The sequence below is a fragment of the Oncorhynchus kisutch genome, unplaced genomic scaffold, assembly GCF_002021735.2.
Source record: "Oncorhynchus kisutch isolate 150728-3 unplaced genomic scaffold, Okis_V2 scaffold1089, whole genome shotgun sequence".
Taxonomy (NCBI): Eukaryota; Metazoa; Chordata; class Actinopteri; order Salmoniformes; family Salmonidae; genus Oncorhynchus; species Oncorhynchus kisutch.
This window is the reverse complement of record NW_022263034.1, coordinates 110,580-136,874: the sequence shown is the minus strand read 5'-3', so window position 1 is coordinate 136,874 and position 26,295 is coordinate 110,580. Positions and strand designations below refer to the sequence as shown.

The following is a 26,295-nucleotide window of genomic DNA, read 5'->3' as shown; positions in this document are numbered from 1 at the left end:
GACGCTGTGCCGTTGTCTCTGGGACAGGTACAGTACACACACAGGACGCTGTGCCGTTGTCTCTGGGACAGGTACAGTACACACACAGGACGCTGTGCCGTTGTCTCTGGGACAGGTACACTACGCACACAGGACGCTGTGCCGTTGTCTCTGCGACAGGTACAGTACACACACAGGATGCTGTGCCGTTGTCTCTGGGACAGGTACAGGACGCTGTGCCGTTGTCTCTGGGACAGGTACAGGACGCTGTGCCGTTGTCTCTGGGACAGGTACAGTATGCTGTGCCGTTGTCTCTGGGACAGGTACAGTACGCTGTGCCGTTGTCTCTGGGACAGGTACAGGACGCTGTGCCGTTGTCTCTGGGACAGGTACAGGACGCTGTGCCGTTGTCTCTGGGACAGGACAGGACGCTGTGCCGTTGTCTCTGGGACAGGTACAGGACGCTGTGCCGTTGTCTCTGGGACAGGTACAGGACGCTGTGCCGTTGTCTCTGGGACAGGTACAGGATGCTGTGCCGTTGTCTCTGGGACAGGGGATGGACATAGACATGCTGTTTAAAGCTCTGTGACGTGTCTCGGGGGATTACTGAAGACAGCGTCTCTCATGATCATGCTAATTGATTAATTCAGCTGTGACCAGTGTCATGTCATGTGATAATCTTTGTGCCTGTCTCTGTGATATGTTGTTGTCACGATACCAGTTTTAGAATCCCGATACTCAATACCGTAAATGATACCATCGCTGTCAGTCCCACTGTATTTAGTTTACTGAACAAATGGCCACTGGATTGATGTAAATAATCATGATGTCATTCTGCCAGGAAGGCATGGGCTACTTTGTAGTACACTTTTAATTGAGAAGGTTTTTGGGAAAGCTTTTCCAGCTACCAGCAGACGGTTGACATTAGCATTATCGCCTCATTAGCCTTTCCAGATACCAGCAGACGGTTGACATTAGCATTCTCGCCTCATTAGCCTTTCCAGCTACCAGCAGACGGTTGACATTAGCATTCTCGCCTCATTAGCCTTTCCAGATACCAGCAGACTGTTGACATTAGCATTATCGCCTCATTAGCCTTTCCAGATACCAGCAGACGGTTGACATTAGCATTCTCGCCTCATTAGCCTTTCCAGCTACCAGCAGACGGTTGACATTATCATTCTCACCTCATTAGCCTTTCCAGATACCAGCAGACGGTTGACATTAGCATTCTCGCCTCATTAGCCTTTCCAGATACCAGCAGACGGTTGACATTAGCATTCTCGCCTCATTAGCCTTTCCAGCTACCAGCAGACGGTTGACATTAGTATTCTCGCCTCATTAGCCTTTCCAGATACCAGCAGACGGTTGACATTAGCATTCTCGCCTCATTAGCCTTTCCAGATACCAGCAGACGGTTGACATTAGCATTCTCGCCTCATTAGCCTTTCCAGATACCAGCAGACGGTTGACATTAGCATTCTCGCCTCATTAGCCTTTCCAGCTACCAGCAGACGGTTGACATTAGCACACAGACGGGCATTCCCTTGCCGTTGTCTCATGAGGAAGTTGCAGGGAATATGAATAACTGTTCGTGGTTTATGATAAACTTGGACAAATTTGATTAATTCCGAAGCATTTACTTTTTTTCCAAACGTGAGACACTTTTTTGATAGAAGAAACAAAAGTTTTGTAACGACCCATTTTTCGTGTTGTATTGGAAAAGTGCAGATGTTTCGGTGTACTGTACGTGCAACACTAGTGTGATAACATACTAGTCTTCTAGATGTCAAACTGTCCTAATGAGCCATTTTAAAATGTATTTCTACCAGCCGACCAACTGTCCTAATGAGCCATTTAAAATGTATTTCTACCAGTCGACCAACTGTCCTAATGAGCCATTTAAAATGTATTTCTACCAGCCGACCAACTGTCCTAATGAGCCATTTAAAATGTATTTCTACCAGTCGACCAACTGTCCTAATGAGCCATTTAAAATGTATTTCTACCAGCCGACCAACTGTCCTGTTTCTCTTCGTTTTACAGGAGTTCGGTGGGTATGTGCAGCAGGTAAAGTACAGTATTGAGCGAGTGAAGACGGCCATGCCCAGAATATATGAGCTGGCAGCAGGAGGTACTGCCGTGGGCACGGGCCTCAACACGCGCATCGGCTTCGCTGAGAAAGTAGCAGCTACTGTCGCCTCTCTCACAGGTACAGGAAGCTACACACATATACACACACACATTTCATAATGGTTATCATAGTCATGTCTGGTCCACGCTTTCTCACTACTGGTGTCCCCCAGGTCTCTGCACTAGGTCCTCTATAATGTCTCACTACTGGTGTCCCCCACAGCTCTGCACTAGGTCCTATATAATGTCTCACTACTGGTGTCCCCCAGGGCTCTGCACAAGGTCCTCTATAATGTCTCACTACTGGTGTCCCCCAGGGCTCTGTACTAGGTCCTCTTTAATGTCTCACTACTGGTGTCCCCCAGGGCTCTACACTAGGTCCTCTATAATGTCTCACTACTAGTGTCCCCCAGGGCTCTGTACTAGGTCCTCTTTAATGTCTCACAAGTGGTGTCCCCCTGGGCTCTGTACTAGGTCATCTTTAATGTATCACTACTGGTGTCCCCCAGGGCTCTGCACTAGGTCCTCTCCTGTTTTCTCTGTACACCAAGTCACTTGGTTCTGTCAGAGGGTTTGCATTGTGATGTTATGGCTACAGTTTACCCTCCCAGCTGTTATCATGAGTCAGACATTACATACTCTGTCAACCTTGAATTGTTTTTGTTTTTATCAAGACCTGTCTACATGATGTCATATCCTGTCTCCAGGTCTGCCGTTCGTGACTGCTCCCAACAAATTTGAGGCTCTGGCGGCCCACGATGCTCTGGTGGAGCTGAGTGGAGCGTTGAACACGGTGGCCGTCAGTATGATGAAGATCGCCAATGATATCCGCTTCCTGGGGTCCGGGCCCCGCTCTGGCCTGGGAGAACTCTGTCTGCCTGAGAACGAGCCTGGTAGCAGCATCATGCCTGGTGAGTTTCCGTAGTCTGGTTTTCACCATTGTTGTCAAGCATAACACGATATAGTTCACTGTCAAATCAAATTCGATTGGTTACATACACGTGTTTAGCAGATGTTATTGCGAGTGAAGCGAAATGCTTGTTTTTCTAGCTCCGACAGTGCAGTAATATCTAACATGTAATCAAACAATTTCACAACAATTACCCAATAGAAAAAGAATATATAAATATATGGATGAGCAACGTCAGAGCGGCACTAAGGTACAGTAGAATAGGATAGACTATATATATGAGATGAGTAATGCATAGACTAAAATACAGTAGAATAGAATACAGTATATACATATGAGATGAGTAATGTCAGAGCAGCATAGACTGAGGTACAGTAGAATAGGATACAGTATATACATATGAGATGAGTAATGCATAGACTGAGATACAGTAGAATAGAATACAGTATATACATATGAGATGAGTAATGCATAGACTGAGATACAGTAGAATAGAATACAGTATATACATATGAGATGAGTAATGCATAGACTGAGATACAGTAGAATAGAATACAGTATATACATATGAGATGAGTAATGCATAGACTGAGATACAGTAGAATAGAATACAGTATATACATATGAGATGAGTAATGTCAGAGCAGCATAGACTAAGATACAGTAGAATAGAATACAGTATATAGATATGAGATGAGTAATGCATAGACTGAGATACAGTAGAATAGAATACAGTATATACATATGAGATGAGTAATGTCAGAGCAGCATAGACTAAGATACAGTAGAATAGAATACAGTATATAGATATGAGATGAGTAATGCATAGACTAAGATACAGTAGAATAGAATACAGTATATAGATATGAGATGAGTAATGCATAGACTAAGATACAGTAGAATAGAATACAGTATATACATATGAGATGAGTAATGCATAGACTAAGATACAGTAGAATAGAATACAGTATATACATATGAGATGAGTAATGCATAGACTGAGATACAGTAGAATAGAATACAGTATATACATATGAGATGAGTAATGTCAGAGCAGCATAGACTAAGATACAGTAGAATAGAATACAGTATATAGATATGAGATGAGTAATGCATAGACTGAGATACAGTAGAATAGAATACAGTATATACATATGAGATGAGTAATGTCAGAGCAGCATAGACTAAGATACAGTAGAATAGAATACAGTATATAGATATGAGATGAGTAATGCATAGACTAAGATACAGTAGAATAGAATACAGTATATAGATATGAGATGAGTAATGCATAGACTAAGATACAGTAGAATAGAATACAGTATATAGATATGAGATGAGTAATGCATAGACTAAGATACAGTAGAATAGAATACAGTATATACATATGAGATGAGTAATGCATAGACTAAGATACAGTAGAATAGAATACAGTATATAGATATGAGATGAGTAATGCATAGACTAAGATACAGTAGAATAGAATACAGTATATAGATATGAGATGAGTAATGTATAGACTAAGATACAGTAGAATAGAATACAGTATATAGATATGAGATGAGTAATGCATAGACTAAGATACAGTAGAATAGAATACAGTATATACATATGAGATGAGTAATGCATAGACTGAGATACAGTAGAATAGAATACAGTATATACATATGAGATGAGTAATGCATAGACTAAGATACAGTAGAATAGAATACAGTATATACATATGAGATGAGTAATGCATAGGCTAAGATACAGTAGAATAGAATACAGTATATAGATATGAGATGAGTAATGCATAGACTAAGATACAGTAGAATATAATACAGTATATACATATGAGATGAGTAATGCATAGACTGAGATACAGTAGAATAGAATACAGTATATACATATGAGATGAGTAATGCAGGATATGGAAACATTATTAAGGAGACATTATTAAAGTAGGAAAGGAGTGAAAGAGATCACAGAAAGAGTGAACAGTATTTGGACATGCCATAGATGGCATAGAACACTTGGGTACTATCTGTCCCAGTGGTCTGGCATTAGCTAAGTGGAACAGAGCTACATGACCCCACCTAACTCCCAGCTGTCTGAACAGAGCTACATGATCCCACCTAACTCCCAGCTGTCTGAACAGAGCTACATGACCCCACCTAACTCCCAGCTGTCTGAACAGAGCTACATGATCCCACCTAACTCCCAGCTGTCTGAACAGAGCTACATGATCCCACCTAACTCCCAGCTGTCTGAACAGAGCTACATGACCCCACCTAACTCCCAGCTGTCTGAACAGAGCTACATGACCCCACCTAACTCCCAGCTGTCTGAACAGAGCTACATGACCCCACCTAACTCCCAGCTGTCTGAACAGAGCTACATGACCCCACCTAACTCCCAGCTGTCTGAACAGAGCTACATGACCCCACCTAACTCCCAGCTGTCTGAACAGAGCTACATGACCCCACCTAACTCCCAGCTGTCTGAACAGAGCTACATGACCCCACCTAACTCCCAGCTGTCTGAACAGAGCTACATGACCCCACCTAACTCCCAGCTGTTATAACAGAGCTACATGACCCCACCTAACTCCCAGCTGTTATAACAGAGCTACATGACCCCACCTAACTCCCAGCTGTTATAACAGAGCTACATGACCCCACCTAACTCCCAGCTGTCTGAACAGAGCTACATGACCCCACCTAACTCCCAGCTGTTATAACAGAGCTACATGACCCCACCTAACTCCCAGCTGTTATAACAGAGCTACATGACCCCACCTAACTCCCAGCTGTCTGAACAGAGCTACATGACCCCACCTAACTCCCAGCTGTCTGAACAGAGCTACATGACCCCACCTAACTCCCAGCTGTCTGAACAGGGCTACATGACCCCACCTAACTCCCAGCTGTCTGAACAGAGCTACATGACCCCACCTAACTCCCAGCTGTCTGAACAGAGCTACATGACCCCACCTAACTCCCAGCTGTTATAACAGAGCTACATGACCCCACCTAACTCCCAGCTGTTATAACAGAGCTACATGACCCCACCTAACTCCCAGCTGTCTGAACAGAGCTACATGACCCCACCTAACTCCCAGCTGTCTGAACAGAGCTACATGACCCCACCTAACTCCCAGCTGTCTGAACAGAGCTACATGACCCCACCTAACTCCCAGCTGTCTGAACAGAGCTACATGACCCCACCTAACTCCCAGCTGTCTGAACAGAGCTACATGACCCCACCTAACTCCCAGCTGTTATAACAGAGCTACATGACCCCACCTAACTCCCAGCTGTCTGAACAGAGCTACATGACCCCACCTAACTCCCAGCTGTCTGAACAGAGCTACATGACCCCACCTAACTCCCAGCTGTCTGAACAGAGCTACATGACCCCACCTAACTCCCAGCTGTCTGAACAGAGCTACATGACCCCACCTAACTCCCAGCTGTCTGAACAGAGCTACATGACCCCACCTAACTCCCAGCTGTCTGAACAGAGCTACATGACTCCACCTAACTCCCAGCTGTCTGAACAGAGCTACATGACCCCACCTAACTCCCAGCTGTCTGAACAGAGCTACATGACTCCACCTAACTCCCAGCTGTCTGAACAGAGCTACATGACTCCACCTAACTCCCAGCTGTCTGAACAGAGCTACATGACCCCACCTAACTCCCAGCTGTCTGAACAGAGCTACATGACCCCACCTAACTCCCAGCTGTCTGAACAGAGCTACATAACCAATCAATCAATCAATCAAATTTATTTATATAGCCCTTCGTACTTCAGCTGATATCTCAAAGTGCTGTACAGAAACCCAGCCTAAAACCCCAAACAGCAAGCAATGCAGGTGTAGAAGCACGGTGGCTAGGAAAAACTCCCTAGAAAGGCCAATACCTAGGAAGAAACCTAGAGAGGAACCAGGCTATGTGGGGTGGCCAGTCCTCTTCTGGCTGTGCCGGGTGGAGATTATAACAGAACATGGCCAAGATGTTCAAATGTTCATAAATGACCAGCATGGTCGAATAATAATAAGGCAGAACAGTTGAAACTGGAGCAGCAGCACAGTCAGGTGGAAGTTGAAACTGGAGCAGCAGCATGGCCAGGTGGACTGGGGACAGCAAGGAGTCATCATGTCAGGTAGTCCTGGGGCATGGTCCTAGGGCTCAGGTCAGTTGAAACTGGAACAGCAGCATGGCCAGGTGGACTGGGGACAGCAAGGAGTCATCATGCCAGGTAGTCCTGGGGCATGGTCCTAGGGCTCAGGTCCTCCGAGAGAGAGAAAGAAAGAGAGAAGGAGAGAATTAGAGAACGCACACTTAGATTCACACAGGACACCGAATAGGACAGGAGAAGTACTCCAGATATAACAAACTGACCCCAGCCCCCCGACACATAAACTACTGCAGCATAAATACTGGAGGCTGAGACAGGAGGGGTCAGGAGACACTGTGGCCCCATCCGAGGACACCCCCGGACAGGGCCAAACAGGAAGGATATAACCCCACCCACTTTGCCAAAGCACAGCCCCCACACCACTAGAGGGATATCTTCAACCACCAACTTACCATCCTGAGACAAGGCTGAGTATAGCCCACAAAGATCTCCGCCACGGCACAACCCAAGGGGGGGGCGCCAACCCAGACAGGACCACAACAGTGAATCAACCCACTCAGGTGACGCACCCCCTCCAGGGACGGCATGAGAGAGCCCCAGCAAGCCAGTGACTCAGCCCCTGTAATAGGGTTAGAGGCAGAGAATCCCAGTGGAAAGAGGGGAACCGGCCAGGCAGAGACCCCACCTAACTCCCAGCTGTCTGAACAGAGCTACATGACCCCACCTAACTCCCAGCTGTCTGAACAGAGCTACATGACCCCACCTAACTCCCAGCTGTCTGAACAGAGCTACATGACCCCACCTAACTCCCAGCTGTCTGAACAGAGCTACATGACCCCACCTAACTCCCAGCTGTCTGAACAGAGCTACATGACCCCACCTAACTCCCAGCTGTCTGAACAGAGCTACATGACCCCACCTAACTCCCAGCTGTCAGAAATCATCCACGCCACATCTAGGGTGGGTCAGGTTTCAAGATGTATTTTTGTCCAGGCCTTTACTTCCCCCTCTTGACCTCTACTTCAGCAAGAGATGTTATAAAGACTATCTAGCTACCCGCAACCTGTCTTTAGTCAGACTACCTCTCTAGCTACCCACAACCTGTCTTTAGTCAGACTACCTCTCTAGCTACCCACAACCTGCCTTTATTCAGACAGCCTCTCTAGCTACCCGCAACCTGTCTTTAGTCAGACTACCTCTCTAGCTACCCACAACCTGTCTTTAGTCAGACTACCTCTCTAGCTACCCACAACCTGCCTTTATTCAGACAGCCTCTCTAGCTACCCACAACCTGCCTTTATTCAGACAGCCTCTCTAGCTACCCACAACCTGCCTTTATTCAGACAGCCTCTCTAGCTACCCACAACCTGTCTTTATTCAGACAGCCTCTCTAGCTACCCACAACCTGCCTTTATTCAGACAGCCTCTCTAGCTACCCACAACCTGTCTTTATTCAGACAGCCTCTCTAGCTACCCACAACCTGCCTTTATTCAGACAGCCTCTCTAGCTACCCACAACCTGCCTTTATTCAGACAGCCTCTCTAGCTACCCACAACCTGCCTTTATTCAGACAGCCTCTCTAGCTACCCACAACCTGCCTTTATTCAGACAGCCTCTCTAGCTACCCACAACCTGTCTTTATTCAGACAGCCTCTCTAGCTACCCACAACCTGCCTTTATTCAGACAGCCTCTCTAGCTACCCACAACCTGCCTTTATTCAGACAGCCTCTCTAGCTACCCACAACCTGCCTTTATTCAGACAGCCTCTCTAGCTACCCACAACCTGCCTTTATTCAGACAGCCTCTCTAGCTACCCACAACCTGCCTTTATTCAGACAGCAGCACAATAACATGTTGACAAATACTTCTGGAGGATTTCAAAGGGTAAGGATCCTACACTGATGGACTGATTACAGAACAGTTTCTACTAAAGGCCTTGACATGACATGAAGGGATCGTGCTGATGAACTGATTACAGAACAGTTTCCTCAGAAGGCCTTGACTTTTAGGAGAGCCTTGAAAGTGGTGCTGTCCAGTGTTTACCCTCCTCTCAGAAGTCGTGTTGTTGACCTCTGTTCAGCTGTGTTGTTGTAGGATTTCAACAGGTTGTGATTGGAGCTCGTGTAACGTTACAGCCCTACCTTGGACTGGGTTTAGTTTATTTGCACAAATAGAACAGTTTGTAACAGTAAAAAACAACAACCGTATGTTCGGGGGGGAAAGAGCTGAAAGGGGTCGTCGACTGTGGGGTTTTAACCACTGAGCTTTAACCATGGGGTTTTAACCATGGGGAAAGAGCTGAAAGGGGTCGTCGACTGTGGGGTTTTAACCACTGAGTATTAACCATGGGGTTTTAACCACTATGAGTATTAACCATGGGGTTTTAACCACTATGAGTATTAACCATGGGGTTTTAACCACTATGAGTATTAACCATGGGGTTTTAACCACTATGAGTTTTAACCACTATGAGTATTAACCATGGGGTTTTAACCACTATGAGTTTTAACCACTGAGTATTAACCACTGAGTATTAACCACTATGAGTATTAACCACTATGAGTATTAACCATGGGGTTTTAACCACTATGAGTATTAACCATGGGGTTTTAACCACTATGAGTATTAACCATGGGGTTTTAACCACTATGAGTTTGAACCACTATTAGTTTTAACCACTATGAGTTTTAACCACTATGAGTATTAACCACTGAGTATTAACCACTGAGTATTAACCACTGAGTATTAACCACTGAGTATTAACCACTGAGTATTAACCACTGAGTATTAACCACTGAGTATTAACCACTGAGTATTAACCACTGAGTATTAACCACTGAGTATACCACTGAGTATTAACCACTGAGTATTAACCACTGAGTATTAACCACTGAGTATTAACCACTGAGTATTAACCACTGAGTATTAACCACTGAGTATTAACCACTGAGTATTAACCACTGAGTATTAACCACTGAGTATTAACCACTGAGTATTAACCACTGAGTATTAACCACTGAGTATTAACCACTGAGTATTAACCACTGAGTATTAACCACTGAGTATTAACCACTGAGTATTAACCACTGAGTATTAACCACTGAGTATTAACCACTGAGTATTAACCACTGAGTATTAACCACTGAGTATTAACCACTGAGTATTAACCACTGAGTATTAACCACTGAGTATTAACCACTGAGTATTAACCACTGAGTATTAACCACTGAGTATTAACCACTGAGTTTTAACCACTATGAGTATTAACCACGGGGTTTTAACCACTATGAGTTTTAACCACTATGAGTATTAACCACTATGAGTTTTAACCACTATGAGTATTAACCATGGGGTTTTAACCACTATGAGTTTTAACCATGGGGTTTTAACCACTATGGGTATTAACCACTATGAGTATTAACCACTGAGTATTAACCATGGGGTTTTAACCACTATGAGTTTTAACCACTATGAGTTTTAACCACTGAGTTTTAACCACTATGAGTTTGAACCACTATGAGTATTAACCATGGGGTTTTAACCACTATGAGTATTAACCATGGGTTTTAACCACTATGAGTATTAACCATGGGTTTTTAACCACTGAGTATTAACCACTATGAGTATTAACCACTGAGTTTTAACCACTATGAGTATTAACCATGGGGTTTTAACCACTGAGTTTTAACCACTATGAGTATTAACCATGGGGTTTTAACCACTGAGTATTAACCACTATGAGTATTAACCATGGGGTTTTAACCACTATGAGTTTTAACCACTATGAGTATTAACCACTATGAGTTTTAACCATGGGGTTTTAACCACTATGAGTATTAACCACTATGAGTATTAACCATGGGGTTTTAACCACTGAGTATTAACCACTATGAGTTTGAACCACTATGAGTTTGAACCACTATGAGTATTAACCATGGGGTTTTAACCACTATGAGTATTAACCACTATGAGTATTAACCATGGGGTTTTAACCACTGAGTATTAACCACTATGAGTATTAACCATGGGGTTTTAACCACTATGAGTATTAACCACTATGAGTATTAACCACCGAGTATTAACCACTGAGTATTAACCACTGAGTATTAACCACTATGAGTATTAACCACGATGAGTATTAACCACTATGAGTATTAACCACTATGAGTATTAACCATGGGGTTTGAACCACTATGAGTATTAACCACTGAGTTTTAACCATGGGGTTTTAACTAATATGGGTTTGACCCACAGGGTTTTAACTAATATGGGTTTGACCCACAGGGTTTTAACCACTATGAGTTTTAACTAATATGGTTTTGACCCACAGGGTTTTAACTAATATGGGTTTGACCCACAGGGTTTTAACCACTATGAGTTTGAACTAATATGGGTTTGACCCACAGGGTTTTAACTAATATGGGTTTGACCCACAGGGTTTGAACTAATATGGGTTTGACCCACAGGGTTTTAACTAATATGGGTTTGACCCACAGGGTTTTAACTAATATGGGTTTGACCCACAGGGTTTTAACTGTGTGTATGTATATCTTCCAGGGAAAGTTAACCCCACCCAGTGTGAGGCCATGACCATGGTAGCAGCCCAGGTTATGGGAAACAACGTGGCTGTGACCATCGGAGGCAGCAACGGACACTTTGAGCTTAACGTCTTCAAGCCAATGATGGTAAGAACTGATATTACCATGGACTAAGACAATGCTAATAGGCCAGTTTCACCGTGGACTAAGACAATGCTAATAGGCCAGTTCACCGTGGACTAAGACAATGCTAATAGGCCAGTTTCACCGTGGACTAAGACAATGCTAATAGGCCAGTTTCACCGTGGACTAAGACGATGCTAATAGGCCAGTTTCACCGTGGACTGAGACAATGCTAATAGGCCAGTTTCACCGTGGACTAAGACGATGCTAATAGGCCAGTTTCACCGTGGACTAAGACGATGCTAATAGGCCAGTTTCACCGTGGACTGAGACAATGCTAATAGGCCAGTTTCACCGTGGACTAAGACGATGCTAATAGGCCAGTTTCACCGTGGACTAAGACGATGCTAATAGGCCAGTTTCACCGTGGACTGAGACAATGCTAATAGGCCAGTTTCACCGTGGACTAAGACGATGCTAATAGGCCAGTTTCAACGTGGACTGAGACAATGCTTTGTATTTATTATGGAGCCCCATTAGTTCCTGCCAAGGCAGCAGCTACTCTTCCTGGGGTTTATTATGGATCCCCATTAGTTCCTGCCAAGGCAGCAACTACTCTTCCTGGGGTTTATTATGGATCCCCATTAGTTCCTGTCAAGGCAGCAGCTACTCTTCCTGGGGTTTATTATGGATCCCCATTAGTTCCTGCCAAGGCAGCAGCTACTCTTCCTGGGGTTTATTATGGATCCCCATTAGTTCCTGCCAAGGCAGCAGCTACTCTTCCTGGGGTTTATTATGGATCCCCATTAGTTCCTGTCAAGGCAGCAGCTACTCTTCCTGGGGTTTATTATGGATCCCCATTAGTTCCTGCCAAGGCAGCAGCTACTCTTCCTGGGGTTTATTATGGATCCCCATTAGTTCCTGCCAAGGCAGCAGCTACTCTTCCTGGGGTTTATTATGGATCCCCATTAGTTCCTGCCAAGGCAGCAGCTACTCTTCCTGGGGTTTATTATGGATCCCCATTAGTTCCTGCCAAGGCAGCAGCTACTCTTCCTGGGGTTTAGTATGGATCCCCATTAGTTCCTGCCAAGGCAGCAGCTACTCTTCCTGGGGTTTATTATGGATCCCCATTAGTTCCTGCCAAGGCAGCAGCTACTCTTCCTGGGGTTTATTATGGATCCCCATTAGTTCCTGCCAAGGCAGCAGCTACTCTTCCTGGGGTTTAGTATGGATCCCCATTAGTTCCTGCCAAGGCAGCAGCTACTCTTCCTGGGGTTTAGTATGGATCCCCATTAGTTCCTGCCAAGGCAGCAGCTACTCTTCCTGGGGTTTATTATGGATCCCCATTAGTTCCTGCCAAGGCAGCAGTTACTCTTCCTGGGGTTTATTATGGATCCCCATTAGTTCCTGCCAAGGCAGCAGCTACTCTTCCTGGGGTTTATTATGGATCCCCATTAGTTCCTGCCAAGGCAGCAGCTACTCTTCCTGGGGTTTATTATGGATCCCCATTAGTTCCTGCCAAGGCAGCAGCTACTCTTCCTGGGGTTTATTATGGATCCCCATTAGTTCCTGCCAAGGCAGCAGCTACACTTCCTGGGGTTTATTATGGATCCCCATTAGTTCCTGCCAAGGCAGCAGCTACTCTTCCTGGGGTTTATTATGGATCCCCATTAGTTCCTGCCAAGGCAGCAGCTACTCTTCCTGGGGTTTATTATGGATCCCCATTAGTTCCTGCCAAGGCAGCAGCTACTCTTCCTGGGGTTTATTATGGATCCCCATTAGTTCCTGCCAAGGCAGCAGCTACTCTTCCTGGGGTTTAGTATGGATCCCCATTAGTTCCTGCCAAGGCAGCAGCTACTCTTCCTGGGGTTTATTATGGATCCCCATTAGTTCCTGCCAAGGCAGCAGCTACTCTTCCTGGGGTTTATTATGGATCCCCATTAGTTCCTGCCAAGGCAGCAGCTACTCTTCCTGGGGTTTAGTATGGATCCCCATTAGTTCCTGCCAAGGCAGCAGCTACTCTTCCTGGGGTTTAGTATGGATCCCCATTAGTTCCTGCCAAGGCAGCAGCTACTCTTCCTGGGGTTTATTATGGATCCCCATTAGTTCCTGCCAAGGCAGCAGTTACTCTTCCTGGGGTTTATTATGGATCCCCATTAGTTCCTGCCAAGGCAGCAGCTACTCTTCCTGGGGTTTATTATGGATCCCCATTAGTTCCTGCCAAGGCAGCAGCTACTCTTCCTGGGGTTTATTATGGATCCCCATTAGTTCCTGCCAAGGCAGCAGCTACTCTTCCTGGGGTTTATTATGGATCCCCATTAGTTCCTGCCAAGGCAGCAGCTACACTTCCTGGGGTTTATTATGGATCCCCATTAGTTCCTGCCAAGGCAGCAGCTACTCTTCCTGGGGTTTATTATGGATCCCCATTAGTTCCTGCCAAGGCAGCAGCTACTCTTCCTGGGGTTTAGTATGGATCCCCATTAGTTCCTGCCAAGGCAGCAGCTACTCTTCCTGGGGTTTATTATGGATCCCCATTAGTTCCTGCCAAGGCAGCAGCTACTCTTCCTGGGGTTTATTATGGATCCCCATTAGTTCCTGCCAAGGCAGCAGCTACTCTTCCTGGGGTTTATTATGGATCCCCATTAGTTCCTGCCAAGGCAGCAGCTACTCTTCCTGGGGTTTAGTATGGATCCCCATTAGTTCCTGCCAAGGCAGCAGCTACTCTTCCTGGGGTTTATTATGGATCCCCATTAGTTCCTGCCAAGGCAGCAGCTACTCTTCCTGGGGTTTATTATGGATCCCCATTAGTTCCTGCCAAGGCAGCAGTTACTCTTCCTGGGGTTTATTATGGATCCCCATTAGTTCCTGCCAAGGCAGCAGCTACTCTTCCTGGGGTTTATTATGGATCCCCATTAGTTCCTGCCAAGGCAGCAGCTACTCTTCCTGGGGTTTATTATGGATCCCCATTAGTTCCTGCCAAGGCAGCAGCTACTCTTCCTGGGGTTTATTATGGATCCCCATTAGTTCCTGCCAAGGCAGCAGCTACACTTCCTGGGGTTTATTATGGATCCCCATTAGTTCCTGCCAAGGCAGCAGCTACTCTTCCTGGGGTTTATTATGGATCCCCATTAGTTCCTGCCAAGGCAGCAGCTACTCTTCCTGGGGTTTAGTATGGATCCCCATTAGTTCCTGCCAAGGCAGCAGCTACTCTTCCTGGGGTTTATTATGGATCCCCATTAGTTCCTGCCAAGGCAGCAGCTACTCTTCCTGGGGTTTATTATGGATCCCCATTAGTTCCTGCCAAGGCAGCAGCTACTCTTCCTGGGGTTTATTATAGATCCCCATTAGTTGCTGCCAAGGCAGCAGCTACTCTTCCTGGGGTTTATTATGGATCCCCATTAGTTCCTGCCAAGGCAGCAGCTACTCTTCCTGGGGTTTATTATGGATCCCCATTAGTTCCTGCCAAGGCAGCAGCTACTCTTCCTGGGGTTTAATATGGATCCCCATTAGTTCCTGCCAAGGCAGAAGCTACTCTTCCTGGGGTTTAGTATGGATCCCCATTAGTTCCTGCCAAGGCAGCAGCTACTCTTCCTGGGGTTTATTATGGATCCCCATTAGTTCCTGCCAAGGCAGCAGTTACTCTTCCTGGGGTTTATTATGGATCCCCATTAGTTCCTGCCAAGGCAGCAGCTACTCTTCCTGGGGTTTATTATGGATCCCTATTAGTTCCTGCCAAGGCAGCAGCTACTCTTCCTCGGGTTTATTATGGATCCCCATTAGTTCCTGCCAAGGCAGCAGCTACTCTTCCTGGGGTTTATTATGGATCCCCATTAGTTCCTGCCAAGGCAGCAGCTACACTTCCTGGGGTTTATTATGGATCCCCATTAGTTCCTGCCAAGGCAGCAGCTACTCTTCCTGGGGTTTATTATGGATCCCCATTAGTTCCTGCCAAGGCAGCAGCTACTCTTCCTGGGGTTTAGTATGGATCCCCATTAGTTCCTGCCAAGGCAGCAGCTACTCTTCCTGGGGTTTATTATGGATCCCCATTAGTTCCTGCCAAGGCAGCAGCTACTCTTCCTGGGGTTTATTATGGATCCCCATTAGTTCCTGCCAAGGCAGCAGCTACTCTTCCTGGGGTTTAGTATGGATCCCCATTAGTTCCTGCCAAGGCAGCAGCTACTCTTCCTGGGGTTTATTATGGATCCCCATTAGTTCCTGCCAAGGCAGCAGCTACTCTTCCTGGGGTTTATTATGGATCCCCATTAGTTCCTGCCAAGGCAGCAGCTACTCTTCCTGGGGTTTAGTATGGATCCCCATTAGTTCCTGCCAAGGCAGCAGCTACTCTTCCTGGGGTTTATTATGGATCCCCATTAGTTCCTGCCAAGGCAGCAGCTACTCTTCCTGGGGTTTATTATGGATCCCCATTAGTTCCTGCCAAGGCAGCAGCTACTCTTCCTGGGGTTTATTATGGATCCCCATTAGTTCCTGCCAAGGCAGCAGCTACTCTTCCTGGGGTTTATTATGGATCCCCATTAGTTCCTGCCAAGGCAGCAGCTACTCTTCCTGGGGTTTATTATGGATCCCCATTAGTTCCTGCCAAGGCAGCAGCTACACTTCCTGGGGTTTATTATGGATCCCCATTAGTTCCTGCCAAGGCAGCAGCTACTCTTCCTGGGGTTTATTATGGATCCCCATTAGTTCCTGCCAAGGCAGCAGCTACTCTTCCTGGGGTTTAGTATGGATCCCCATTAGTTCCTGCCAAGGCAGCAGCTACTCTTCCTGGGGTTTATTATGGATCCCCATTAGTTCCTGCCAAGGCAGCAGCTACTCTTCCTGGGGTTTATTATGGATCCCCATTAGTTCCTGCCAAGGCAGCAGCTACTCTTCCTGGGGTTTATTATAGATCCCCATTAGTTGCTGCCAAGGCAGCAGCTACTCTTCCTGGGGTTTATTATGGATCCCCATTAGTTCCTGCCAAGGCAGCAGCTACTCTTCCTGGGGTTTATTATGGATCCCCATTAGTTCCTGCCAAGGCAGCAGCTACTCTTCCTGGGGTTTAATATGGATCCCCATTAGTTCCTGCCAAGGCAGAAGCTACTCTTCCTGGGGTTTATTATGGATCCCCATTAGTTCCTGCCAAGGCAGCAGCTACTCTTCCTGGGGTTTATTATAGATCCCCATTAGTTGCTGCCAAGGCAGCAGCTACTCTTCCTGGGGTTTATAATAATTAACCATAATTTGCAAATAAATTCATAAAAAATCCTACAATGTGATTTTTTGGATTTTTTAAAATAATTTTGTCTGTCATAGTTGAAGTGTGCCTATAATGAAAATTACAGGCCTCTCTCATCTTTTTAAGTGGGAGAACTTGCACAATTGGTGGCTGACTAAATACTTTTTTGCCCCACTGTATAGTGCTTATGTTATCGTGCCTATGTGTGTGTCTTCTCCGTCCCCGCTGTTCCATCAGGTGTTTTTATTTCACCTGTTTATTAAACCTGATTCTACTGCTGCATCAGTTACCTGATGTGGAATAGAGTTCCATGGAGTCATGGCTCTATGTAGTACTGTGGAATAGAGTTCCATGTAGTCATGGCTCTATGTAGTACTGTGGAATAGAGTTCCATGTAGTCATGGCTCTATGTAGTACTGTGGAATAGAGTTCCATGTAGTCATGGCTCTATGTAGTACTGTGGAATAGAGTTCCATGTAGTCATGGCTCTATGTAGTACTGTGGAATAGAGTTCCATGTAGTCATGGCTCTATGTAGTACTGTGGAATAGAGTTCCATGTAGTCATGGCTCTATGTAGTACTGTGGAATAGATTTCCATGTAGTCAGGGCTCTATGTGGTACTGTGGAATAGAGTTCCATGGAGTCATGGCTCTATGTAGTACTGTGGAATAGAGTTCCATGTAGTCATGGCTCTATGTAGTACTGTGGAATAGAGTTCCATGGAGTCAGGGCTCTATGTAGTACTGTGGAATAGAGTTCCATGGAGTCATGGCTCTATGTAGTACTGTGGAATAGAGTTCCATGTAGTCATGTCTCTATGTAGTACTGTGGAATAGAGTTCCATGTAGTCATGGCTCTATGTAGTACTGTGGAATAGAGTTCCATGTAGTCATGGCTCTATGTAGTACTGTGGAATAGAGTTCCATGTAGTCATGGCTCTATGTAGTACTGTGGAATAGAGTTCCATGTAGTCATGGCTCTATGTAGTACTGTGGAATAGAGTTCCATGTAGTCATGGCTCTATGTAGTACTGTGGAATAGAGTTCCATGGAGTCATGGCTCTATGTAGTACTGTGGAATAGAGTTCCATGGAGTCATGGCTCTATGTAGTACTGTGCGCCTCCCATAGTCTGTTCTGGACTTAGGGACTGTGAAGAGACCACTGGTGGCATGTTTTGTGGGGTATCCATGGGTGTCTGAGCTGTGTGTAAGTAGTTCAAACAGACAGCTTGGTGGTTTCAACCTCTCACAAATACAAGTAGTGATGAAGTCAATCTCTCCTCCACTTTGAGCCAGGAGAGATTGACATGCATCTTATTGTTTGCTTTCTGTGTACATCCAAGGGCCAGCTGACCACACGACTAAACCGTCTTCCCAGTGCAACAAAACTAGGGCCTGTAGGACCTGCCTTGTTGATAATGCTGTTAAGAAGATAGAAACTAGGGCCTGTAGGACCTGCCTTGTTGATAATGCTGTTAAGAAGATAGAAACTAGAGCCTGTAGGACCTACCTTGTTGATAATGCTGTTAAGAAGATAGAAACTAGGGCCTGTAGGACCTGCCTTGTTGATAATGCTGTTAAGAAGATAGAAACTAGAGCCTGTAGGACCTACCTTGTTGATAATGCTGTTAAGAACATAGAAACTAGGGCCTGTAGGACCTGCCTTGTTGATAATGCTGTTAAGAAGATAGAAACTAGAGCCTGTAGGACCTGCCTTGTTGATAATGCTGTTAAGAAGATAGAAACTAGGGCCTGTAGGACCTGCCTTGTTGATAATGCTGTTAAGAAGATAGAAACTAGAGCCTGTAGGACCTGCCTTGTTGATAATGCTGTTAAGAAGATAGAAACTAGGGCCTGTAGGACCTGCCTTGTTGATAATGCTGTTAAGAAGGTAGAAACTAGAGCCTGTAGGACCTGCCTTGTTGATAATGCTGTTAAGAAGATAGAAACTAGGGCCTGTAGGACCTGCGTTGTTGACAGTGTTGTTAAGAAGGTAGAAACTAGTGCCTGTAGGACCTGCCTTGTTAAGAAGGCAGAGCATCGCTTTATTATGGACAGACTTCTCCTCATCTTAGCTACTAGGGAGGAGGTCAGTTACCTGGCCTGGTGGTGCCAGAATAACAACCTATCCCTCAACATAACCACGACTAAAGAGATGATTGTGGACTACAGGAAAAGGAGCACCGAGCACGTCCCCATTCTCATCGACAGGGCTGTCTGCCATCTGCCCGGGACAGTTGAAACTGGGATTCATCTGTGAAGAGCACACTTCTTCTCCAGCGTGATCACTGGGCCATCGACGCTTTGCTAAGCTGTCATCAAGGCAAAGGGTGGCTACTTTGAAGAATCTCAAATATATTTTGATTTGTTTAACACTTTTTCTTTTCTTTGTTGGTTACTACGTGATTCCATATGTGTTATTTCATAGTTTTGATGTCTTCACTATTATTCTACAATGTAGACAATAGTAAATATAAAGAAACAAACCCTGGAATGAGAAGGTGTCCAAACATTTGACTGGTACTGTATGCACAAACTGTTCCGAACTGTTTTGGATGGGAAGCATGCAGATGCCTTAACACTCCTCCTCCTCCCAGATTAAGTGTTGACCTCAGCCAGGCTGCTGGGGGATGCCTCAGTCATAATGTAACTCCTCCTCCTCCTCCCAGATTAAGTGTTGACCTCAGCCAGGCTGCTGGGGGATGCCTCAGTCATAATGTAACTCCTCCTCCTCCCAGATTAAGTGTTGACCTCAGCCAGGCTGCTGGGGGATGCCTCAGTCATAATGTAACTCCTCCTCCTCCCAGATTAAGTGTTGACCTCAGCCAGGCTGCTGGGGGATGCCTCAGTCATAATGTAACTCCTCCTCCTCCCAGATTAAGTGTTGACCTCAGCCAGGCTGCTGGGGGATGCCTCAGTCATAATGTAACTCCTCCTCCCAGATTAAGTGTTGACCTCAGCCAGGCTGCTGGGGGATGCCTCAGTCATAATGTAACTCCTCCTCCTCCCAGATTAAGTGTTGACCTCAGCCAGGCTGCTGGGGGATGCCTCAGTCATAATGTAACTCCTCCTCCTCCCAGATTAAGTGTTGACCTCAGCCAGGCTGCTGGGGGATGCCTCAGTCATAATGTAACTCCTCCTCTTCCTCCCAGATTAAGTGTTGACCTCAGCCAGGCTGCTGGTGAATGCCTCAGTCATATTGTAACTCCTCCTCCTCCTCCCAGATTAAGTGTTGAACTCAGCCAGGCTGCTGGGGGATGCCTCAGTCATAATGTAACTCCTCCTCCCAGATTAAGTGTTGACCTCAGCCAGGCTGCTGGGGGATGCCTCAGTCATAATGTAACTCCTCCTCCCAGATTAAGTGTTGACCTCAGCCAGGCTGCTGGGGGATGCCTCAGTCATAATGTAACTCCTCCTCCTCCTCCCAGATTAAGTGTTGACCTCAGCCAGGCTGCTGGGGGATGCCTCAGTCATATTGTAACTCCTCCTCCTCCCAGATTAAGTGTTGACCTCAGCCAGGCTGCTGGGGGATGCCTCAGTCATAATGTAACTCCTCCTCCCAGATTAAGTGTTGACCTCAGCCAGGCTGCTGGGGGATGCCTCAGTCATAATGTAACTCCTCCTCCTCCCAGATTAAGTGTTGACCTCAGCCAGGCTGCTGGGGGATGCCTCAGTCATAATGTAACTCCTCCTCCTCCCAGATTAAGTGTTGACCTCAGCCAGGCTGCTGGGGGATGCCTCAGTCATAATGTAACTCCTCCTCCTCCTCCCAGATTAAGTGTTGAACTCAGCCAGGCTGCTGGGGGATGCCTCAGTCATAATGTAACTCCTCCTCCTCCTCCCAGATTAAGTGTTGACCTCAGCCAGGCTGCTGGGGAATGCCTCAGTCATATTGTAACTCCTCCTCCTCCTCCCAGATTAAGTGTTGACCTCAGCCAGGCTGCTGGGGGATGCCTCAGTCATAATGTAACTCCTCCTCCCAGATTAAGTGTTGAACTCAGCCAGGCTGCTGGGGGATGCCTCAGTCATAATGTAACTCCTCCTCCTCCTCCCAGATTAAGTGTTGAACTCAGCCAGGCTGCTGGGGGATGCCTCAGTCATAATGTAACTCCTCCTCCTCCCAGATTAAGTGTTGACCTCAGCCAGGCTGCTGGGGGATGCCTCAGTCATATTGTAACTCCTCCTCCTCCTCCCAGATTAAGTGTTGAACTCAGCCAGGCTGCTGGGGGATGCCTCAGTCATAATATAACTCCTCCTCCTCCTCCCAGATTAAGTGTTGACCTCAGCCAGGCTGCTGGGGGATGCCTCAGTCATAATGTAACTCCTCCTCCTCCTCCCAGATTAAGTGTTGACCTCAGCCAGGCTGCTGGGGGATGCCTCAGTCATAATGTAACTCCTCCTCCTCCCAGATTAAGTGTTGAACTCAGCCAGGCTGCTGGGGGATGCCTCAGTCATAATGTAACTCCTCCTCCTCCCAGATTAAGTGTTGAACTCAGCCAGGCTGCTGGGGGATGCCTCAGTCATAATGTAACTCCTCCTCCTCCCAGATTAAGTGTTGACCTCAGCCAGGCTGCTGGGGGATGCCTCAGTCATAATGTAACTCCTCCTCCTCCCAGATTAAGTGTTGAACTCAGCCAGGCTGCTGGGGGATGCCTCAGTCATAATGTAACTCCTCCTCCTCCCAGATTAAGTGTTGACCTCAGCCAGGCTGCTGGGGGATGCCTCAGTCATAATGTAACTCCTCCTCCTCCCAGATTAAGTGTTGACCTCAGCCAGGCTGCTGGGGGATGCCTCAGTCATAATGTAACTCCTCCTCCTCCCAGATTAAGTGTTGACCTCAGCCAGGCTGCTGGGGGATGCCTCAGTCGTAATGTAACTCCTCCTCCTCCTCCCAGATTAAGTGTTGAACTCAGCCAGGCTGCTGGGGGATGCCTCAGTCATAATGTAACTCCTCCTCCTCCTCCCAGATTAAGTGTTGACCTCAGCCAGGCTGCTGGGGGATGCCTCAGTCATAATGTAACTCCTCCTCCTCCTCCCAGATTAAGTGTTGACCTCAGCCAGGCTGCTGGGGGATGCCTCAGTCATAATGTAACTCCTCCTCCTCCTCCCAGATTAAGTGTTGACCTCAGCCAGGCTGCTGGGGGATGCCTCAGTCATAATGTAACTCCTCCTCCTCCTCCCAGATTAAGTGTTGACCTCAGCCAGGCTGCTGGGGGATGCCTCAGTCATAATGTAACTCCTCCTCCCAGATTAAGTGTTGACCTCAGCCAGGCTGCTGGGGGATGCCTCAGTCATAATGTAACTCCTCCTCCTCCTCCCAGATTAAGTGTTGACCTCAGCCAGGCTGCTGGGGGATGCCTCAGTCATAATGTAACTCCTCCTCCTCCCAGATTAAGTGTTGACCTCAGCCAGGCTGCTGGGGGATGCCTCAGTCATAATGTAACTCCTCCTCCTCCTCCCAGATTAAGTGTTGACCTCAGCCAGGCTGCTGGGGGATGCCTCAGTCATAATGTAACTCCTCCTCCCAGATTAAGTGTTGACCTCAGCCAGGCTGCTGGGGGATGCCTCAGTCATAATGTAACTCCTCCTCCTCCCAGATTAAGTGTTGACCTCAGCCAGGCTGCTGGGGGATGCCTCAGTCATAATGTAACTCCTCCTCCTCCCAGATTAAGTGTTGACCTCAGCCAGGCTGCTGGGGGATGCCTCAGTCATAATGTAACTCCTCCTCCTCTCTTCCTCTTCCTCCCAGATTAAGAACGTATTGAACTCAGCCAGGCTGCTGGGGGATGCCTCAGTCTCCTTCACTGATAACTGTGTGGTGGGCATTGAAGCGAACATCGACAGGATCAACAAACTCATGAACGAGTCCTTGATGCTGGTCACCGCCCTCAACCCACACATAGGTATGTGTCATAGTACCGTACGTGCTTCCAAGTAGTGTACGTACATACAGCAGGGGACCAAAAGTCATGAACGAGATACCTGCTCTCTAGAGACAGCAGGAGCGGTAGAAAAGCCAACTGACATTTACTCCTGAGGTGCTGACTTCCTGCAACCTCGACAACTACTGTGATTATTATTATGGTTCCTCTCTAGGTTTCTTCCTAGGTTCTGGCCTTTCTAGGGAGTTTTTCCTAGCCACCGTGCTTCTACACCTGCATTGCTTGCTGTTTGGGGTTTTAGGCTGGGTTTCTGTACAGCACTTTGAGATATCAGCTGATGTAAGAAGGGCTTTGTAAATACATTTTATTTGATTTACTGTGCAGAATACTACTGCAGGAGAAATCAACAGGTTATCCATCAGTCTTTCACTTGTAACCACTAGAGGGCAGTAACTCACAGTCCCACGTTTCAACAGTGCTGAGATTCACCAGACTGTAATGTGAGTATTGTCAATGAGATGTTTTGCTCTACAGCACAGTGAGTCTGTCTACTGCAGTAGATGGAGTCCTACTGAGACAGTCCACTCTGTCTGGTGGCTTAGTGTGTAGGGAGTCCGCCCTCTGTCTGATGGTTTAGTGTGTAGGGAGTCCACTCTCTGTCTGGTGGCTTAGTGTGTAGGGAGTCCACCCTCTGGTGGCTTAGTGTGTAGGGAGTCCGCCCTCTGTCTGATGGTTTAGTGTGTAGGGAGTCCCCACCCTCTGTCTGGTGGCTTAGTGTGTAGGGAGTCCACCCTCTGTCTGGTGGCTTAGTGTGTAGGGAGTCCACTCTCTGTCAGGTGGCTTAGTGTGTAGGGAGTCCACCATCTGTCAGGTGGCTTAGTGTGTAGGGAGTCCACCCTCTGTCTGGTGGCTCAGTTTGTAGGGAGTCCACCCTCTGTCTGGTGGCTTAGTGTGTAGGGAGTCCACCCTCTGTCTGGTGGCTTAGTGTGTTGGGAGTCCACCCTCTGTCTGGTGGCTTAGTGTGTAGGGAGTCCACCCTCTGTCTGGTGGCTTAGTGTGTAGGGAGTCCACCCTCTGTCTGGTGGCTTAGTGTGTTGGGAGTCCACCCTCTGTCTGGTGGCTTAGTGTGTAGGGAGTCCACTCTCTGTCTGGTGGCTTAGTGTGTAGGGAGTCCACCCTCTGTCTGGTGGCTTAGTGTGTAGGGAGTCCACCCTCTGTCTGGTGGCTTAGTGTGTAGGGAGTCCACCCTCTGTCTGGTGGCTTAGTGTGTAGGGAGTCCACCCTCTGTCTGGTGGCTTAGTGTTTTGGGAGTCCACCCTCTATCTGGTGGCTTAGTGTGTAGGGAGTCCACCCTCTGTCTGGTGGCTTAGTGTGTTTTGCACTACGTATTGAATAGGGACATTACCGAACCCAGGAGTTCTCTGTTGGGACATTACAGAACCCAGGAGTTCTCGGTTGGGACCGCCAACTGTCACGACCACATACAATACTTATTTTCCATCATAATTTGCAAATAAATTCATTAAAAATCCTACACTGTGATTTTCGGGATTTTTTTTCTCATTTTGTCTGTCATAGTTGAAGTGTACCTATGATGAAAATTACAGGCCTCTCTCATCTTTAAGTGGGAGAACTTGCGCAATTGGTGGCTGACTAAATACTTTTTTACCCCACTGTATATTGTCTTCGAGGGTCTGCTATTGGTTCCTTAATTGTGTTCTCTGAGGCTCAGGTCTTCAGTGTTTAGACGTTGAGGAAGTAGAAGGTCATGGTTTGTCATCAATCTCAGTCTTAATGATGCTTCAGTATTTTCATGTCTGAATTCATCCCTTCTCAACAGGTTATGACAAAGCTGCTAAGATTGCCAAGACGGCTCACAAAGAGGGAGGAAATCTCAAGGAAACTGCTATCAAGCTAGGATACCTGACAGCAGAAGAGTTTGACGCGTGGGTCAAGCCACACGAGATGCTGGGACCCAAGTAGAACACAGCACGCTGCAGAATGCATATGGTTATAAATGTCTTGTCTTTGTACAAATAAAATAAAAAAAATGTTTTTGTTGGAACACATTGTTGTATATTATTTAAACCTTATTTTACCAGGTCAGTTGACTGAGAACACATTGTTGTATATTATTTAAACCTTATTTTACCAGGTCAGTTGACTGGTAAACCAGGTAAATGACACATTGTCATTTACAGCAACGACTTGGGGAATAGTTCCAGGGGAGAGGAGGGAAATGAATGAGCCAAAGCTGTTCCCTTTCTCAGTGCAGGAACAGACAGGCCTGATCTATAAATTAGATGTTTCATTCCTCAGTGCAGGAACAGACAGGCCTGATCTATAAATTAGATGTCCCATTCCTCAGTGCCGGAACAGACAGGCCTGATCTATAATTTAGATGTTCCATTCCTCAGTGCAGGAACAGACCGGCCTGATCTATAAATTAGATGTTCCATTCCTCAGTGCAGGAACAGACAGGCCTGATCTATAAATTAGATGTTCCATTCCTCAGTGCAGGAACAGACAGGCCTGATCTATGAATTAGATGTTCCATTCCTCAGTGCAGGAACAGACCGGCCAGATCTATAAATTAGATGTTCCATTCCTCAGTGCAGGAACAGACAGGCCTGATCTATAAATTAGATGTTCCATTCCTCAGTGCAGGAACAGACAGGCCTGATCTATAAATGAGATGTTCCATTCCTCAGTGCAGGAACAGACAGGCCTGATCTATAAATTAGATGTTCCATTCCTCAGTGCAGGAACAGACAGGCCTGATCTATAAATGAGATGTTCCATTCCTCAGTGCAGGAACAGACAGGCCTGATCTATGAATTAGATGTTCCATTCCTCAGTGCAGGAACAGACAGGCCTGATCTATGAATTAGATGTTCCATTCCTCAGTGCAGGAACAGACAGGCCTGATCTATAAATGAGATGTTCCATTCCTCAGTGCAGGAACAGACAGGCCTGATCTATGAATTAGATGTTCCATTCCTCAGTGCAGGAACAGACAGGCCTGATCTATAAATGAGATGTTCCATTCCTCAGTGCAGGAACAGACAGGCCTGATCTATAAATGAGATGTTCCATTCCTCAGTGCAGGAACAGACAGGCCTGATCTATGAATTAGATGTTCCATTCCTCAGTGCCGGAACAGACAGGCCTGATCTATAAATTAGATGTCCCATTCCTCAGTGCAGGAACAGACAGGCCTGATCTATAAATGAGATGTTCCATTCCTCAGTGCAGGAACAGACAGGCCTGATCTATAAATTAGATGTTCCATTCCTCAGTGCAGGAACAGACAGGCCTGATCTATGAATTAGATGTTCCATTCCTCAGTGCAGGAACAGACAGGCCTGA

The 26,295-nt window shown here is 46.5% G+C and overlaps 1 protein-coding gene across 1 annotated transcript in view; it reads left to right on the top strand.

The window, feature by feature from the left end:
• Positions 1-24,993, top strand: part of LOC116364471 (fumarate hydratase, mitochondrial-like) — a 35,625-nt gene extending 10,632 nt beyond the window's left edge. Inside the window, exons 6-10 of the mRNA XM_031817596.1 lie at positions 2,026-2,191; positions 2,820-3,023; positions 11,707-11,834; positions 22,794-22,947; positions 24,767-24,993. Coding sequence (XP_031673456.1) covers positions 2,026-2,191; positions 2,820-3,023; positions 11,707-11,834; positions 22,794-22,947; positions 24,767-24,909 — 795 coding nt within the window. The 3' untranslated portion in view covers positions 24,910-24,993. The remainder of the gene's footprint in view (positions 1-2,025; positions 2,192-2,819; positions 3,024-11,706; positions 11,835-22,793; positions 22,948-24,766) is intronic.
• Positions 24,994-26,295: the final 1,302 nt, after the last annotated feature.